General features: G+C 42.2%; 1 protein-coding gene across 3 annotated transcripts in view; it reads right to left on the bottom strand.

Annotated features, from left to right (window-relative positions):
• axdnd1 (axonemal dynein light chain domain containing 1) overlaps positions 1 to 17951 on the bottom strand; it is a 166354-nt gene that overhangs the window by 128091 nt on the left and 20312 nt on the right. For 2 of the 3 annotated variants that reach the window (XM_043699576.1, XM_043699573.1), the window contains exons 4-5: positions 10078 to 10253; positions 4876 to 4988 (exon numbers count right to left, since the gene is read on the bottom strand). In XM_043699576.1, coding sequence (XP_043555511.1) covers positions 4876 to 4988; positions 10078 to 10253 — 289 coding nt within the window. The remainder of the gene's footprint in view (positions 1 to 4875; positions 4989 to 10077; positions 10254 to 17951) is intronic. The other variant, XM_043699575.1, reaches the window with a different exon arrangement.

The following is a 17951-nucleotide window of genomic DNA, read 5'->3' as shown; positions in this document are numbered from 1 at the left end:
TGTCCTCTAACCGTATGTGCCTTACTTACATTTTTATTCCCTTGTTTGTGCCCAATCTACACCGTGACTGAACATGACTAATTTTCTCTGTTTCACAAGTAGTGTACTGACTCTTAGAACAATTTCTTAAATTGCGTCCGCCTTGTTGCCTCTGTCCCCACTTCCAAAAATCTCAAAATCTCTTTCATCATAATTAGATCTACACCTAACACCTTCTTTTCTCCTTAGTATTCACTGTTCTTCGTCCTCACTGTAAAGTATTTTAGCTATGGGTGATAACGAAGCACAGTTTGTTACTGTCCTAACTGAATCCTGACATTTTATTCACTGGTTAACAAATAATGAAATGGAATAAACAAGCAAACAAATGTATTTGTGGATGTATACTTTCTTGAATGTTTAGCAGACACATTCATGATGGGCACACACATTGCAATAAATTTGGATACTCTCTTTCAATGCATAAACAATCACCTCATCACTCCATTCAAGCTCTTGTGAATAACAGTCATCAAAGCACATGCTCCAACAACGAATACTCCTGAGATTATCAAGGACAAATTCAGAAGATCTGGACTGAACAACTGCAAATGCTCCACATTAGGATGAGCTCAATGTGATGGGGCACTTCAGTTGAAGGATAAGAACTGACTATTTACCTTTGGATGGTGTCCTGAGAAATGGAACAACTCTCCTGAGTCTTTGAACATGCTAGAATGATGTCAGCCACCAACATCATCTCCAGACAGAATGCAAAGTACAAAAATACTTGGATGAACCCCAGGTCTAAACACTGGCAACAGATTGCTATTTTTGTCAACATTCAGCAGACAACCATAAAATAGTGTTATAATTACCAAGGTTGTGAGAGGAACAGAGTGCACTAAAGATGACAGGAAGCTATTTTCCAGGATGACTCTTCTATCCCAACTGAAGGAGTACAATGCCCATTTGCCCCTGCCCTTCCCCCTCCCCATAAGGTAGTTAAATGTACACAGGCTGCCATCCATAAGCATCCGTGAAGCTCAGACTTGAGATACAGCTGTCCTCTTAGGAAAACCTGAGAGAAGAAGTGACATGGCATGGTCAATCTTTGAATTAATACTTCTTGAATTGGGAACACAAAACAAACCACGCAGACTGGTTGGATGAAACTGATAATGAAATTCAGAAATTTCTACAGAAAAATTGCAGCATGTCTGGAAAGTCCATTGCAAAGGAATCACTGTAGGAGATTCCTACTTGCAACAAAAACAACTTGCAACAGGTCCACAGTGGATGCCATTTCCCTAGCCCTGCACTCATCCCTGGACCATCTGGACAACAACGATACCTAAGTCAGACTCCTACTTGACTACAGCTCTGCCTTCAACACCATTATCCTCTCCAGACAGAGCTTAAAACCTCAAGACCGAAGATCTTCTCCATGATAACCCTCAACTATGGAGCACCACAAGGATGCATTCTCAGCCCCCTCTTATACTCACTGTACACCCATGACTGTATAGCCAAATTCCGAATGAACACCATCTACAAGTTTGCTGACGACACCACCATGGCAGAATGGATATCAAACAAAAATGAGTCAGAATACAGAAAGGAGGTAGAGGGCTTGGTGTCATGGTGTAATGATAACCTCTCTCTCAATGTCAGCAAAACCAAAGAACTGATCATTGACTTCAGAAAGAGGAGAACATGCCTTCATCTACCTCAACAGCAGAGGTTGAGAGAGTTGTGAGCATAAAGTTCCGAAGAGTGACAATAACCGACAACCTGTCCTGGACTTCCCACATAGACGCAATGGTCAAGGCAGCGCAACAATGCCTCTTCTTCTTCAGAAAATTCAGCATGTCCATAAGGACCCTCACCAACTTTTACAGATGCACTATAGAAAGCCTAATATTCAGGTGCATAACTGCCTGATATGTCCTCTCTGCTCAGAACTATAGGAAACAACAGAAGATTACGTGCACAGCACAGATCATCATGGAAGCCAACCTTCCATCCATGGACTCCATTTATACTTCTCATTGCCACTGAAAGGCTGCCAATATCACCACAGACCCCTCCCATCCTGCTCTCCTACAACCTCTTCCGTCAGGCAGAAAATACAGAAGCTTGAATACACGTGCCAACAGCTTCTTCCCGCCATTATTAGACTGATGAACCGACACTCTAACTTCAAATAATATTGACCTTGTTAATACTGATCTGGCTTTGTGTACCTTCTGTGCAGTGTAACCTGCATGCCTCACGCTGTCTAACCATTCTATGATCTGTATGTCCTTGCTTACTATGATCTATTTGTACTGCTCACAAACAAACTTCTTCTTTGTACTTAGATACACACGACTACAAAAAAATCAAATCAAATCAATACGTGAGCTACAACATATCTGGCTGGCCAAGCATCAACAACAGTTTCAAGCCTATGCTCATCAGCTTGAACTTTTATGAAGCGCTGAACATTTTGTTTGTTCCTCCCTCAATTTGCTACTCACCTGCTCAGTGGTATACCAGACTTACCCTCCAAGTGGGTAGCTATAGACAAACTTCAAGACTTTCCCAGATGTAGATACTTGTACAGGAACTTTGCTGTGGTGAGTGACAAAACCAACAAATCTCTACTTTCAAGCACAGCCCAGGCTCAGATAGGATCACAGAAAAAATCTACAAATCTGGGAGGTTGGAGCTAGCCATCAAAAACCACAATTATATCAAATTATATCAGAAAATGATAGATCAACAAACTAATCCTCAGAACTTCAAGAATACCATAATTGTTCACGTGTAGAAAGGAAAAGGATAAAAACCTATGTGAAACCAATTATTGTTTCCAATAGCTGATAAAATTCTCGCAAAAGTTCAATTCAACAGACAGATGAGCCACATAGCAGAACATGTACTGCCAGACAGTAAAACTGACACAGGAGAGGCAAAAGCACTTGTAATACGATCTTCACTTTTTCGCAAATACAAAAGAAATGCTGTGTACAGACATTGCACTCCACTGTCTCTTTGTTGACATAATACTACAATGCCTTTGTTGAAGGATTTTGAAACAGTAAATACTGATTCCTTGTGGAGAGTCTTGAGACAAATTTGGATGTCTTAGCAGAGCCATTCATCTGTTTAGTTTCATGATGGGATGATTCAAGAGTCACTGACTCTGGGGTGAATACTTTTGGCTCCTTTAGCAAAACCGGTGGTGTAAAGCAGAGGTGTGTCATGGCCTACCTTTTCTGCCATATATTCTTTGCTACTTTGATTCCTGGGGTATTGGCTGGAACTGTTGATGGAATATACATCCAAATCAGCATTGATGGTGATCACTTTAACCTGAGATGAATGAAATCCTCAACTAAGGTATCAGAGGTGATGATATGGGAATTATTGTTTGTTAGTGAGTCCTGTCTCTACAAGCCTCATTTTCTCCTAGTTGATTTTAACCTTACTCTGAAGCTTCTTCCAAGAATGCCAACCTAGTAGAAGTTCTCCTCCTCTCTCTACAAGCCCTCTCCTCCAACCTAACACTTTCAGTCGCACTTTCATCTATCTATAACATTCCCAGTTACCTTCCTATCAGCCCCACCCCCCTCCCATTTATCTCTCAGCCCCCGGCCCACAGTCCTCATTCCTAATGAAGGGCTTACACCCGAAACATCAATTCTCCTGCTCCTCAGATGTTGCCTGACCTGCTATGCTTTATCAGCACCACACTGTCTACTCTGATCTCCAGCATCTACAGTCCTCACTTTCTCCTTGTTAATGGCTGTGCCCTGTAAACATAGCCATCAAAAAGATCACAGATTTTTTCCAATTGCTGATGAATATGGGCTAATCATCAGTTTTAAGGATACAAAGATACTCCATCACTAAATTCTGACTATATCTCATCTACTATAACAATCAATGACAACAACATTAAAGATTGTGGATAACTTCACAGATCCAGGATCTCCAGAAATGTCTGCACAGACATAGAGACAGCAAATAAAATCACCAAGCATACTCAGAATTTGTCCGCTTATGTGACGGTCTGTGGAGGAGGGTGTGCAGTGTTGCAGTAATATCTACCTCTTCCATGTCTGTGAGACATAGGCTACCTACTCCAAACAAATTGAGCAGTTGGGCAAATTCCACTTGAGATGCATTTGGAACATCACATATATCAAATGGGAGAGCAAAGTACCCAGCTCTGAGATACGTAACAGCAAAACTATTGAACTGTGCATTCATCATCAGGCATATTGGGAATGTAGTATGTATGACTGATGATAAAATCCCTAAAGCAATTATGTACTTACGGAAACCAGCTGAGGGGTAAGCCAAGACTCGAATTCAAGGATATCTTGAAGGCAAGCGTCAGGAAATGCCACACATTCACAGACTGAGAAAAAATGCGCAAGAGCAAACAGGAGCAATTTCAAGTAGTGGTGTTGTTTACTTAAAATGGCAAAGAATACAGGTAGCTATGGGCAAAAGGCAAACTAGAAAGACCATGCAGTCCCAGCAAGATCAGACTATTCAACCTTGGTTGCATCAAGAAAAGCCATAAAGTCAAGTCAGAACAACAAATAACTCCGTGCCTGCAAGCAATGGCAATATCGGATAATCAAGGGAAACCGAATACCATTTAATGGTTGATATCCAAGACATTTCATTTACCTATGAAGTGCCAATTTTATATTTTTCTCCACATTGACACTGAGTTAAGAGTGTGCATTCAGAATTTAAAGGGGTACAAAATCTTACACAAAAAGAATTCATTATAAATCTGTGAAGTACACTGCACTCTTCAAATATAGTGCAATATATTCCATGTAAACCTCCCCACCTCAACAGGTGTGTGACCTGTGTACCATGAAGACATACCTTCCAGCTTGAGCCAATTGGACAGGCTGATCTATCAAGTACTTGAATTTTTTTCTCCGAACTGGGTGATGCCATACACGATCAGTTGGTCGGATGCCGTGTATCTGCAGAGACTGACAAAATGAGTCATTTGGGAGTAGAAATAAATGAATGTACCAGAATAACTAACAACATGTATTTTATTTTCCCTTAGATATTTAAATAAGCTTTACATAAAGACTTCTTTCTAATAAATCTGCGACTCCCATTAACAGAAACATCCCTCGATCACTTTGCATTGGATCCAATGGGCTCTTACTTTCTTGACCATGAGGAATCTTATCAAAATCCTTGTTAAGGGCCATATAAAACAGATCAAATGCATTACCCTCATTAATCCTCCTGGTTACTTCCTCAAAAAAAAGTTCAAACTTGTTAAACACAACTTTCCCTGAACAAATCCATGCTGACTATCCCCAATTAATCTATAGATCTCCACGTGCAGATTTCCATTCCTCAAAGTTCTTTCTAATAACTTCCCCACCGCCAAGATTAGACTGACTGGCCTGTAATTTTCTGTCTATTCCTTCTTCCCTTTTGTTAATAATGGGACGATGTTAATAGTCCTTCAAAGCTTACACACCTCACCTGTGGCCAGAGAGAATTTCACAATTACTGCCAATGTCCCTGCTATCTCCTCCCTTCCCTCCCTCAACCACCTGGAATATGTCTCATCTGGATCTGCAGATTTATTCATTTTTAAGGCTGCTAAGCCTTCTGCTATCTCTTCTAGCTATTTGATCATTTCTTTTAATATTTCACGGTCCTCCAGCCTGATGTCTACAATATTGCCATCCTTTCTCATTGTGAAAACCAATGTAAGATATTTATTGAGGACTGTGCCCATGTCTTCCAGGTCCACACACATTTTACCTCTTTGATCCCTAATGGGCCCAACTCTTTGTCGAGCTATTCACTTGCTTTTTATATATTATGAAAACTCATTTTAGTTTTCCTTTATTCTCCCTGCCAATGCTTTCTCATGTACTATCTTTGCTTTCTGATTTCCTTTTTAAGGCCCCCTCCCAATTTCGCATTTTTAAAAAAGTAATCCAAATCTTCATATCCAGGATTCTCAGGTTTTGGTCCCATTCTGGAAGCTGACAATTCTACCTATTGTTCAACTAAGTATTAATCATAGGCAGCATGATATTAAAGCTATCTGTGACTTCAGCTTGTCCATCATATTCCTCAGGCTCCTTGCGTTAAAATATATTCTATTTAGCCTTGCAAACAAACCTACTTGCATTTTAACTTCTAATTCCATTTTTAGGTTCTTTCTCTCTCCAGTGAACAATTTGTCAAAATACCAGCTCCCTGCTAATCTAGGTTAAATTCACCCCAATGGCATTAGCAAACCTCCCTAGAGGATGCTGAGGTTCCTTTCAGATGTCACCTGTCCAACTTGTACAATTCCCAGCTCCCCTAGAAACTGACAGAATGCCACAGGAATCTAAAGCCCTCCATCCTGCACCACCTCTCCAGCCATAAGACAGAAGAGCAGACATACACCATTTAGCCCATCAAGTCTTTCCCACCATTCAATTAGGTCATGGATGATCTGATAATCCTCAATTCCTGCCTTTTCCTCATAATCTTAGATTTCCTTACTGATTAAAAATATGTATCTTAGCCTCAAAAATACTTATTTTGCCTTAATCGTCCTCTGTGGTACAGAATTCAACAGAATTACAACCCTGAGAGAAAGAAGTCTTCCTCATCTCTGTCTTGAATGTGCAACCCTTTATTCTGAGATTTTTGTCTTCTGGTCCTTGACTCTCCCACAATGGGAAACAAACTTTGCATCTACATTGTCAAGTTTCCTAAGAGTCTTGTAGGTTTCAATGAGGCCACATCTCATTATTCTTTATTACAATAAATACAGGCACTGTCTATTCCATCTCTCCTCATAACACAATATCTCCATACCTAGCATTAGCCGAGTGAACCTTCTCTGGACTGCTTCCAATGCCAGTATACCTTTCTTTAGATAAGATGCACAAAACTATTCACAGTATTCCAACTGTGGTCTGTCGAATGCCTTGTATAGTTTTCACCATGCATTCATCTGCTGTATCCTTCTATTCCTACACTCGCTTCCAAATGACATTGGGAGTAATGTACAGAGTACTACCTTTGAAATCCTGCTTTTCAATTTCCAACCCAACTCTAAAATTTTGTAGGACCTCACTTCTCTTTTTTCCCACATTATACATCACAACATGGACCACAATCTGCGATTGTTCATGTTCCACCTTCAGAATGCTCTGTAGCCATTATGTGATATCCTTTCTCCTGGCAAAGCAAAATACCATCCTGTAGTCATGTCCCTGGCCACAAACACACCTGTCTACTCTATTCACTCGAGTCTCCCACCACCATCGCCCTTCACCATTAATCAGCTGGATCATTCACAATGCTATAGCCTTGGTTCTGCTATAGCCTCCATACAGAAATTATTGTGTTTAACCTTTTCTAAAGCTAAGAAACGGTCTGCAAACATGTTGCAATTGGAGATTTCTCCCAAGACCTGCCTGGTCTCCTTATTCTGTGTGGTGGTCATCCATTCACATTTTCTGTCTGCGCTTCTTTCTGCCTGACCATGTCCTGAACCATGCTATCCACAAACCTCTCAGCCTCATGAACACACTATAATCCTCTGCTGCTGGTTAACCTCTAAAACTAAGCTCAAGTTGCACCACCTGAAGGCACTATATTGTCATCCAGACTGACAAAAATAACAAGGCTTTCCCACATATTCCAGAATGTGCACATTACTGGCATGAACTACCCAGAGACCTCAATCAAATAGTATGTAAAACATTGCTTTTATTTTACTCTTATTCCTACTTAAGTATCAACTAGAAATATTTTATTTTGTTGATGTTCTGGTTCCCACTCAGGTCTGCCACCAGTCTGACTGCTTCTCTCCATGTACTGTCTGTCATAGGGACCCCACCTCACCCATTCAATAATGCTTTTGTCTTTTATAGGGACCCCATCACACATCATTCCTCCCAGTAATACTGACCATTTGTCACAGGAACTCTCATCTCACTGGCTCCTCCTCAGTAATACTGACCGTCTGTCACAGGAACCCCATTTCTCTCAGTGATGCTGACTGGCTAACACAGGGACCTCACCTCACTCTTACCTTTCAGTGATGCTGACTGGTTCACAGGGTACCCACCAAAGCGACTCTTCTCAGTGATGCTGACTGTCCGTCACAGGTACCTACCTCACCCACTCGCATCAGTGATACTGACTGTCCGTCACAGGCACCCAACCTCACCCACTCCTCTAGATGATGCTGACTGTCTGTCACAGAGACCCAACCTCAGCCACTCCTCTCAGTGATGCTGACTGTCTGTCACAGGGACCCCACCTCACCCACTCTTCTCAGTGATGCTGTCACAGGGTGCCACCTCACCCACTCCTCTCAGTGATGCTATCTGTAACACAGACCCCACCTCACCCACTCCTCTCAGTGATGCTGACTGTCTGTCACAGGAACCCCACCTCACCCACTCTCCTCAGTGATGTTGTCACAGGGTGCCACCTCACCCACTCCTCTCAGTGATGCTGTCTGTCACAGGGATCCAACCTCACCCACTCCTCTCAGTGATGCTATCTGTCAAAGGGATCCAACCTCACCCACTCTCCTCAATGATGCTGACTGTCTGTCACAGGGATCCAACCTCATCCACTCCTCTCAGTGATGCTCACTGTCTGTCACAGGGTACCACCTCACCCACTCCTCTCAGTGATGCTGACTGTCCGTCACAGGCACCCAACCTCACCCACTCCTCTAGATGATGCTGACTGTCTGTCACAGAGACCCAACCTCACCCACTCCTCTCAGTGATGCTGACTGTCTGTCACAGAGACCCAACCTCACCCACTCTTCTCAGTGATACTGACTGTCACAGGCACCCAACCTCACCCACTCCTCTCAGGTGATGCTGACTGTCTGTCACAGGGACCCCACCTCACCCACTCATCCCAGTGATGCTGACTGTCACATGGACCCCACCTCACCCACTCCTCTCAGTGATGCTGACTGTCTGTCACAGGGACCCCACCTTGCCCACTCCTCTCAGTGATACAGACTATCTGTCACAGAGACCAAACCTCACCCAGTCTTCTCAGTGATGCTGACTGTCTGTCACTGAGACCCCACCTCACCCACTTCCTCTCAGTGATGATGACTGTCTGTCACAGGCACCCAACCTCACCCACTCCTCTCAGGTAATGCTGACTGTCTGTCACAGGGACCCAACCTCAGCCACTCCTCTCAGTGATGCTGACTGTCTGTCACAGGGACCTCACCTCACCTCTCAGTGATCGTCGTCTCACCTGTTTTTCTCCTTACAGTATGTGAATCATATCCAATTATTACTTCTTATTACACTGCCTTAAAATTGCGCATGAATTATCAGCTTAATTTGGGCAATCTGTGATTCCTCATCCTAAAATCTTACAGGTGAGAGAGAGGGAGGTAAGCAAGTAAACCTCAGTTTTTATGGTGCTTTTCATTACCACCAGGTGTCTCAAAATGCTTCACAGCCAACTATGTGTATTTACTTATGTGATCATAAAATTGAATGATAGTACCCCATATAGTGTGGGAGCAGGCCATTCAGCCCATCGAGTCCACACTGACCCCCTGAAGAGCATCCCACTCGGATCCACCCCCTTCCTTATTCCTGTAATCCTGCATTTTCCATTGGTAGTCCACCTTGTTTGCACATTCCCAGACACTACGGGAAATTTAGCATGGCCAATCTCTGGACTGTGGAAGGAAACCCACACAGAAACAGGGTGAATGTTTAACCTCCTCACAGTCACCCAAGAGTGGAATCAAACCAGGGTCCTTGGCGTTGTAAGGCAGCAGTGCTAACCACTGAAGACACCATGTTGTGGAAAGGAGGTATATTAATTTTTTTTAATGCTGAATTAGACTGTTAGCTCTGTTGTCACAAAGCCAAGACTGAAACTGCCCAAACTCAATTTAAACTGACTGTAAATATTTGAATATTAAGAACATAAAAAATGGAAGGATTTGGCAATTTAGCCTCTTGGGGATAATCTCTCTTTCAATTAAATCATAACAAATCGATATCCCAAATCTATTTTTCCTGGTTCCACGTGTCTTGTTCTTACTTTATGATCTTTTTGAATTTTACTTTTCATTTGTGGTCTAATGGATTCATCACGACAGCATGTATTTGTCACAGTCGTCAAAGCCAGCAAGATTTCTTCTGGGATGAAATCATTTTGGAGAGATGCTGGTGGAAGTTGATCAATGACTTGTGGGTTATCCTCAAGTTTGCGTACTTCTGGAAAGATGGAATTTAAAAAACATTAAACTACACACACTTTCAGTAAACAAATTAACCGGGCATTCAATATAAAACCTTAATGAATGAGTAAACATCACTGCTGGGCATGCCTTGCTGACTGTCAAACAGATTTGCATACATGCTTGAAGTGAGAGGTCCTTCTTTATTGCTGAACCATGCCAACAAATTCACTCAACTCCTTCACATGCAAAACTAACCAGAGTTTTGTTAGCATGAATAAATATTTATGTGGCTGAACTTGATATGTCAACCCATATTGAGGTTTAAATAAAAAACAGTATTCTACTAAATTATGACTCAAACTCTCACCTATCAGGATTTTTCTTAAAACTGCCTGGGAGATGGCAACTGTGCAGAACCTGTTTTTGTAACAACATTTAATAGAACCACTTCAAGGAGCCAGACTGAAACAGTTTCCCACAGCTAAATCTCCTTTGTGATGATACTGGAGAGAATGACCCACCCAAATTATTTGCTCACTGACAGCCCAAGGCCAATAGCATAAAACCCAAGAAGCTTGGACTGTGAAGACAATATTGCCATCCACAAGGTGGTGCTGCTGTCTCTGAAGTGAGCATTAAGAACAATGACAGCAGCAACATGGTGTAAATGAATAAATATTTTTGTAGGATCAGTTCTACATGAGTGATTACCATCAAGCCTTGTGATTCAATGAGAGAGTGAAGGATATGCTGGATCATGAGGTCACAGATTGTGATAGAATACAATTCTGCTGCTCCTGATGGTCTACAATGCCTCATGGGTGCACAGTTTTGAACTCTAAAATCTATTATGAACCTACCTCATTTCACATGGTGGTAGCGTCATACAGAATGACTGTGGGTGTTCTTATTGTGAGGACAGATATGTCTTCACAAGCAATTAGCAGTGGTTGTTTCTACCAATACTGTGATGAACAGAGGCGTCTAAAATAGGCAGATCAATGAAAACAAAATCAAATTGTTCATTATTTTTGGTGAGACCCTCACTGTCTACTATAGGCACAATTTGGCACATTTGTCTGCAGGACTTGGTCAGTAACCACTTTTGGTGATGGATAATTACATCTCCCTTACCTCGTGTCCTTGCTTCCATCAGTGCTTCTTCCTAATGCTCCTCACCTTGGAGACATACAGATCAACCGGTGGAAGTGGTAACAAGCAGGGGTTTCCCAGCCCATGTTTGATCTGATGCCACAGGCTTAATGTAATTTAGTTTCAATGTTGAGCACTCCCAGGGACACACTCCTCTGTATGTATGGCATTTCTGATGAGTCTGCTCTACCAAAACTATGATTTTCCAGAGCTGATGATGAGTCCTGACAAATGTCAACTCTGTATACCTCTCTACAGTTGGTGATAGACCGGAGAGTTTCTCCAGCACTTTCTATTTTGTTTCAGATTTCCAGCATTCACAATCCTTTATATTTATTCTGATGATGGTGGAGTCTGGCTGTTGGCCGATATGTGTGACTTGGACAGACTGTTGCTCGACTAGTCTTTGGTGTTTTCTAGGTTGGTGCAATACGATGATGACCTATTTGTACAATAGTTTGCTTTCGGAGCGATCTTGCAATAACAAAGTAGTTTTCTGGACTATTTCACAGGTAGTTAAGAGTCAACAACATCACAGTAGTTCTGGGTAAAAGCAGCAGATTTTGTTCTCAAAACTGCAATCGTGCACCAGACTGGCTTTACGATAACCCAGTAGTTCTAAGATCATTATTACTGATACCAAAATTTTTTTGTTCCAGATTTATTTAATTAACTAACTTAGAATCTCCCAACCAGTACAGGAGAATGTGAACTCCTGTCTCCAAATCTAGATTCCTAGTACACAAATAGAAACATTACAATAGCAAACCATTGTTGTTCAAGAACAGGGATCTTGTTTTTGCTGTGATCCTGTCTCAGGATTAACTGCCTGTCAATACTTATTATCTTATCTCGAGTACAAAGAATAGCTTGAGGTGCATGCATGCCCTTTGTACTTCCAAATCTGCATACAAGTAGAAAAAATTTGAGGAGGATAGCAATACTTCAGTTTAATTCAGAATTGTAAATAATAAATTGAGTAATCCACTAAATCTAGTAATCCAAGAAGTGTTAAAATTGAGGTTTAACAGGAAGGCAACGGCCTTATTGCTAGACAATTAAGCCAGAAATCCAGGTAATGTTCTGGAGACCCAAGTTCAAAGCCTCCCATGGCAGATGGTGGCATTTGTAGTCAATAAAAAAAATCTGAATGAAGGATCTTCTAATGACCATGAAACCATCGTCAATTGTCAGAAAATCCTATCTGGCTCACTAACATCCTTCAGGGAAGGAAATCTGCCATCTTCGCATGGTCTAGCCTACATGTGAATCTAGACCCATGGCAATGTGGTTGATTCAGAATGCTTGCCCTCTGAAACGGCCTGGCTAGTCACTCAGTTGTATCAATCTCAAAGAAATGAAAATGGCCAGACCAACTAGCATTGACCTAGGCACTGGAGAAAAACAGCAGAAACAGTCCTGTTGATCCTGCAAAGTCATCCTCACTAACATCTGGGGGCTAGTGTCAAAATTAGGAGAGCTGTCTCATGGACTAGTTTAGCAACAGCCGGATATAGTCTTATTCACAGAATCATACCTTACAGACAATGTCCCAAAAATCACCATCACCAACCAAAGACAGTGCCAGCAGAGTGGCGGCACAGTAGTATGCAGTCACGAGGGAGGCATACTTGCCCTGGGAGTCCTCAACATTGACTCTGAACCTTATGAAGTTTCATGACATCAGGTTAAACATGAGGAAGGAAACCTTCAGCTGATTATTACATACCCCTCCCTCTTCCACTGGTGAATCAGCATGTTGAACAACGTTTGGAGGAAGCAGCAGGTGCCAATATGCAAAATGTACTCTGAGTGGGGGATTTCAACATCGATCACCATGAGTGGCTCAGCAACAGCATTATTAATCAAATTGTTCAGGTCCTAAAGTGTGTAGCTGCTAGACTGGGGTCTGCAGCAGATGGTGAGGGAACCAACAAGAAGGAAAAACATACTTGACCTCATTCTTACCAAGCTGCTGGCAGGAGATGTATCTATCTATGACAGTATTGGTAAGAGTGACCACCGCACAATCCTTATGGAGACAAAATCCCACCTTCATATTGAAAATAACATCCATTGTGTGGCACTATCACCGTGCTAAATGGGACAGACTTTGAACAAATCGAGCAATTCAAGATCGGGCATCCATGAAGTGCTATAGGCTATCAACAGCAGCAGAATTGTACTCCATCAAAATATGCAACCTCATGGTTTGGCACATGTCTCCTTTCATCCAATTCCATTAAGTAAGGAATCAACCCTAGTTCAATGGAAGGTGCAGTAGGGCATGCCAGGCACTGCACCAGGCATACCTAATAATGATGTGTCAAGCTGGTAAAGCTTCCTAACCTGCATACCAAACTGCATAAGCAGCAAGTGATAAAACAGAGCTAAGTGATCCCACAACCAATAGATCAGATCTAAGCATTGCAATCCTGCCACATCCAGTCAGAAATGGTAGTGGACAATTAAACAACTCATCCTCAATGATGGAAGAGCCCAACACAATTGTCAAAAAGATAAGGCTGAAGCATTCACAACAATCTTCAGCCAGAATTGCTGAGTGGATGATCCATCTCAGTCTTCTCCAGTGGTCCTCAACATTACAAATACCAGTCTTCAGCCAATTCGATTCGCTCCATTTGGTATCACGAATGATCGGACGCACTGTACACTGCAAAGACTATGGGCCCTGATAACATTCCAGCAATAGCACTGAAGATGTGTGCTCTAGACCTTGCTGCTCCCCTAGCCAAATCTTCAAGTACACTGATATCCACCAGACCAGACAATGTAGAAAATTGCCCAGATATGGCCTGTATGCAAAAAGCAGGACAAATCCAACTCAGCCAATTACAGCCCCAGTCTACTCTTGACCATCAGTAAAGTGATAAAGTCATCAACAGTGCTATCAAGTAGCACGTGCTCAGTAATAACCTGCTCAGTGACTTCCAGTTTGGATTCTGCCAGGCCCACCTAGCCCTGACCTCTTTACAGCCTTGGTTCAAACATGGACAAAAGAGCTCAATTCCAGAAGTGGGGTGAGAGTGACAGCCCTTGACGCCATTCAACTAAGTGCAGCATCAAGGATCCCTTGAAAAACTGGAATCAATGGTTATCAGAGGCCAAACTCTCCACTGGATGGAGTCATACCTGGCACACAGGAAAATGGTTATGGTTGTGGTTGTTGGAGTCAGTCATTTCAGTCCAAGAGTTCCTCAGGGTGGTTTTCTCGGTACAACCAACTTCAGCTGTTTCACCAATGACCTTCCCTCCATCATAAGGTCAGAAATGGGAATGTTTGCTGACTGCACCATATTCAGCACATCTCAGGTAGTGAAGCAGTCCACGTTCAAATGCAACATAATCTGGATAATATACAGGCTTGGAATGACAAGTGGCAAATAACATTTCTGCCACACAAATTCCATGCTATGACCATCACCATTAAGAAACAAACAAATTGCCACACCTTGACTTTCAATGGTTTTACCATCACCTAATGAAGAGCTTATGTCCGAAACATCAACTCTCCTGCTCCTCGGATGCTGCCTGACCGGCTGTGCTTTTCCAACACCACACTCTTCGACATCATCTACAAATCACAAGTCAAGGGTGTGATGGAATAAACCCATTTGCTTGGATGGATGCAGCTCCCACAACAGTCCAAGAAGTTGACACCATCCAGGACAAAGTAGCCCATTTGATTGGCACCATATCCACAAGCATCCACCACTGACACTCAGTAGCAGCAATGTGTACTATCTACAAGTTGCGCTGTAGGAATTAACCAAAGATCCTCAGACAGCACCTTCCAAATCCACAACAAGGGCATCAGATACATGGGAACACCACCACCAGCAAGTTATCCTGTAAGTCACTCACCATCCTGACTTGGAAATATATCACTGTTCCTTCACTGTTTCTGGGTCAAAATTCTGGAATTCCCTCCCTAACAGCATTGTGGATCAACCCACAGAAAGTAGACTGCAGTGTTTCAAAAAGGCAGCTCACCACCACCACCTTCTCAAGGGCAAAGAAGGACAGGCAATAAATACTGGCCAGCCAGCAACACTCACAGCCTATGAATGAATAAAAAACTAAATTATCAACAGAAGTTAGAAGGTCAAAGACATTTCCATTTTATTTATATTTCTCAGAAAGACTGTTTGATTTGTGACTTAAAAATATTAAATGGATTTGATATGGTTAGATGCTATTTGTAATGTTAATATGTTAACAATACCACTAACGAATAAATGTAACTGTAATGCTACATCAGTTTCCTTTTGTACTAGAATACAGACGAATAAGTGATGATTTGGAGATGCCGGTGTTGGACTGGGGTGTACAAAATTAAAAATCACACAACACCAAGTTATAGTCCAACAGGTTTATTTGGAAGCATTAGCTTTCGGAGTGCTGCTCCTTCATCAGGTGGTTATGGAGAATACGATTGTAAGACATAGAATTTATAGCAAAAGTTTACAGTGTGATGTAACTGAAATTATACATTGAAAAATACCTTGATTGTTTGTTAAGTATCTCATCTGTTAGAATGACCATGTTAGTTTCACTTCTTTCATATGTAGATCACAAAACCTTTTTTAAAAGTTACATTCTCAGGTTAACTTTAACAATTGGCGTCAGGCAGATAATATGTTGAAGGTGTTAGCCCCCTGTGTGCTGTTGTCCGTGCTATAATGTTTAGACTGATTATAATCTAAAAAAATGAGTTAACAGAGTCTTATGTGGATTCATGCAGTTTTTCAGCAAAGTACAAGAACTCTGCAAGTACAAATTCACCCCACAAAGGTATATGTGTGTGTGTCTGTGTGTGTGTCTGTGTGTGTGTGTGTGTGTGTATATCGTGCAATGGGGTCACCTGTAGTGTGACATGAACCCAAGGTCTTGGTTGAGGCCATCCCCATGGGTACCGTTCTTGGCTATCAGCCTCTGCTCAGCCACTTTTCGTTGTTGCTTCTCCTGAAGTCTGCCTTGGATGACAGTCACCCGAAGGTCCAAGGTTGAAAATCCTGGACCGCTGAAGTGTGCTCTGACTGGGATGGAAGACTCCTGTCTATTGATTGTTCTGTGGTGTTCATTCATTCTCTGCTTGGTCTCGCCAATGTACCATGCCTCAGGCATCCTTGCCTGCAGCGTATGAGATAGAGAATGTTGTCTGAGTTGCAAGAGTACCAACATATACATGGTGAGAGGTGTCCCCGCGCATAATGGTGATATCTGTGTCGACACTCTGACATGTCTTGCAGCACCTACCATGACAAGGTTGTACAGTATTGTCCTGAACACCAGGTAGTTTGCTACACACAATGATCTGTATGAGGTTTGGTGGCTGTTTAAAGACTGGAAGTGGAGATGTGGGGAAGGTCTTGGTGAGGTGCTCATCCTCATTGATAATGTGTTGCAGGTTGCGAAGAACATGGTGTAATTTTTCGGCTCCTGGGAAGTACTGGACAATGAAGTGAACAGCTCGTGTCTGTCTCTTGAAGAGGTAATTACGGTTCCTTGCTGTGGCACGTCAGAATTGGCAGTCGATGCGTTGAGCATCGTACCCCGTTCTTATGAGGGCATTCCTGAGTACTTCCAAGTGCCTGTTATATTCCTCCTCATCTGAACAGCTCCTGTGTATGCGTAGGGCTTGTCCATAAGAAATGGTTGTTTTAATATGTTTCAGGTGGAAGCTGGAGAAATGTAGCATCATGAGGTTATCCGTGAGTTTGCGGTAGGTGGCAGGTACTCATGCGACTCAGCCAACGTTGTCTATCTCATATGCTGCAGGCAAGGATGCCCCAATCAATAGACAGGATTTTTCCCTCTCAGTCAGAGAATACTTCAACGGTCGGGGACATTCAACCTCAGACCTTCAGGTGACCATCCTCCAAGACGGACTTCGGGACAGGCAACAACAAAAGTGGCCGAGTAGAGACTGATAGCCAATTTTGTTTCCCATGGAGATGGCCTCAACCGGGGCCTTGGGTTCATGTCACACTACAGGTGACCCATTACACTATACACACACACACACACTCACGCAGACCCTCTCTCATACACACACACCCAGTCTTAAACCTCTTTACACTCACACTCTCTCACACATACACACACCCTCTCACAGACACTCGTAACCACCTCTCCCCCCACACACCCACCCACATGCACACACACATATATAAGTTTGTGGGGTGAATTTGTACTTGCAGAATTACATTTTATTTTCCTGAAAAACTGCATGAATCCATGTAAGATTCTGTAAATCCGTTTTTTAGATTAGAATCAGTCTGACCATTGTGGCACAGACAGCCTCACACAGAGAGCTAACACTTTCAATACATAATCTGGGCTAACATGACACCAATTGTTCAAGTTCACTTGAGAATGCAACTTTTTAAAAAATGTTTTGTGATTTTCATATGAAAGAACTGAAATCAACATGGTCATTCTAAAAGATGAGAGACTTAGCAAACAATCTGCATCTTTTTCAATATATAATTTCAGTTACATCACACTGTAAACTTTTGCTATAAATTCTGTCTTACAATCTTATTCGCCACAAACA

This window comes from Chiloscyllium plagiosum, chromosome 11, assembly GCF_004010195.1.
Source record: "Chiloscyllium plagiosum isolate BGI_BamShark_2017 chromosome 11, ASM401019v2, whole genome shotgun sequence".
NCBI classification, from domain to species: domain Eukaryota; kingdom Metazoa; phylum Chordata; class Chondrichthyes; order Orectolobiformes; family Hemiscylliidae; genus Chiloscyllium; species Chiloscyllium plagiosum.
This window is presented reverse-complemented; position numbering and strand designations above follow the sequence as displayed.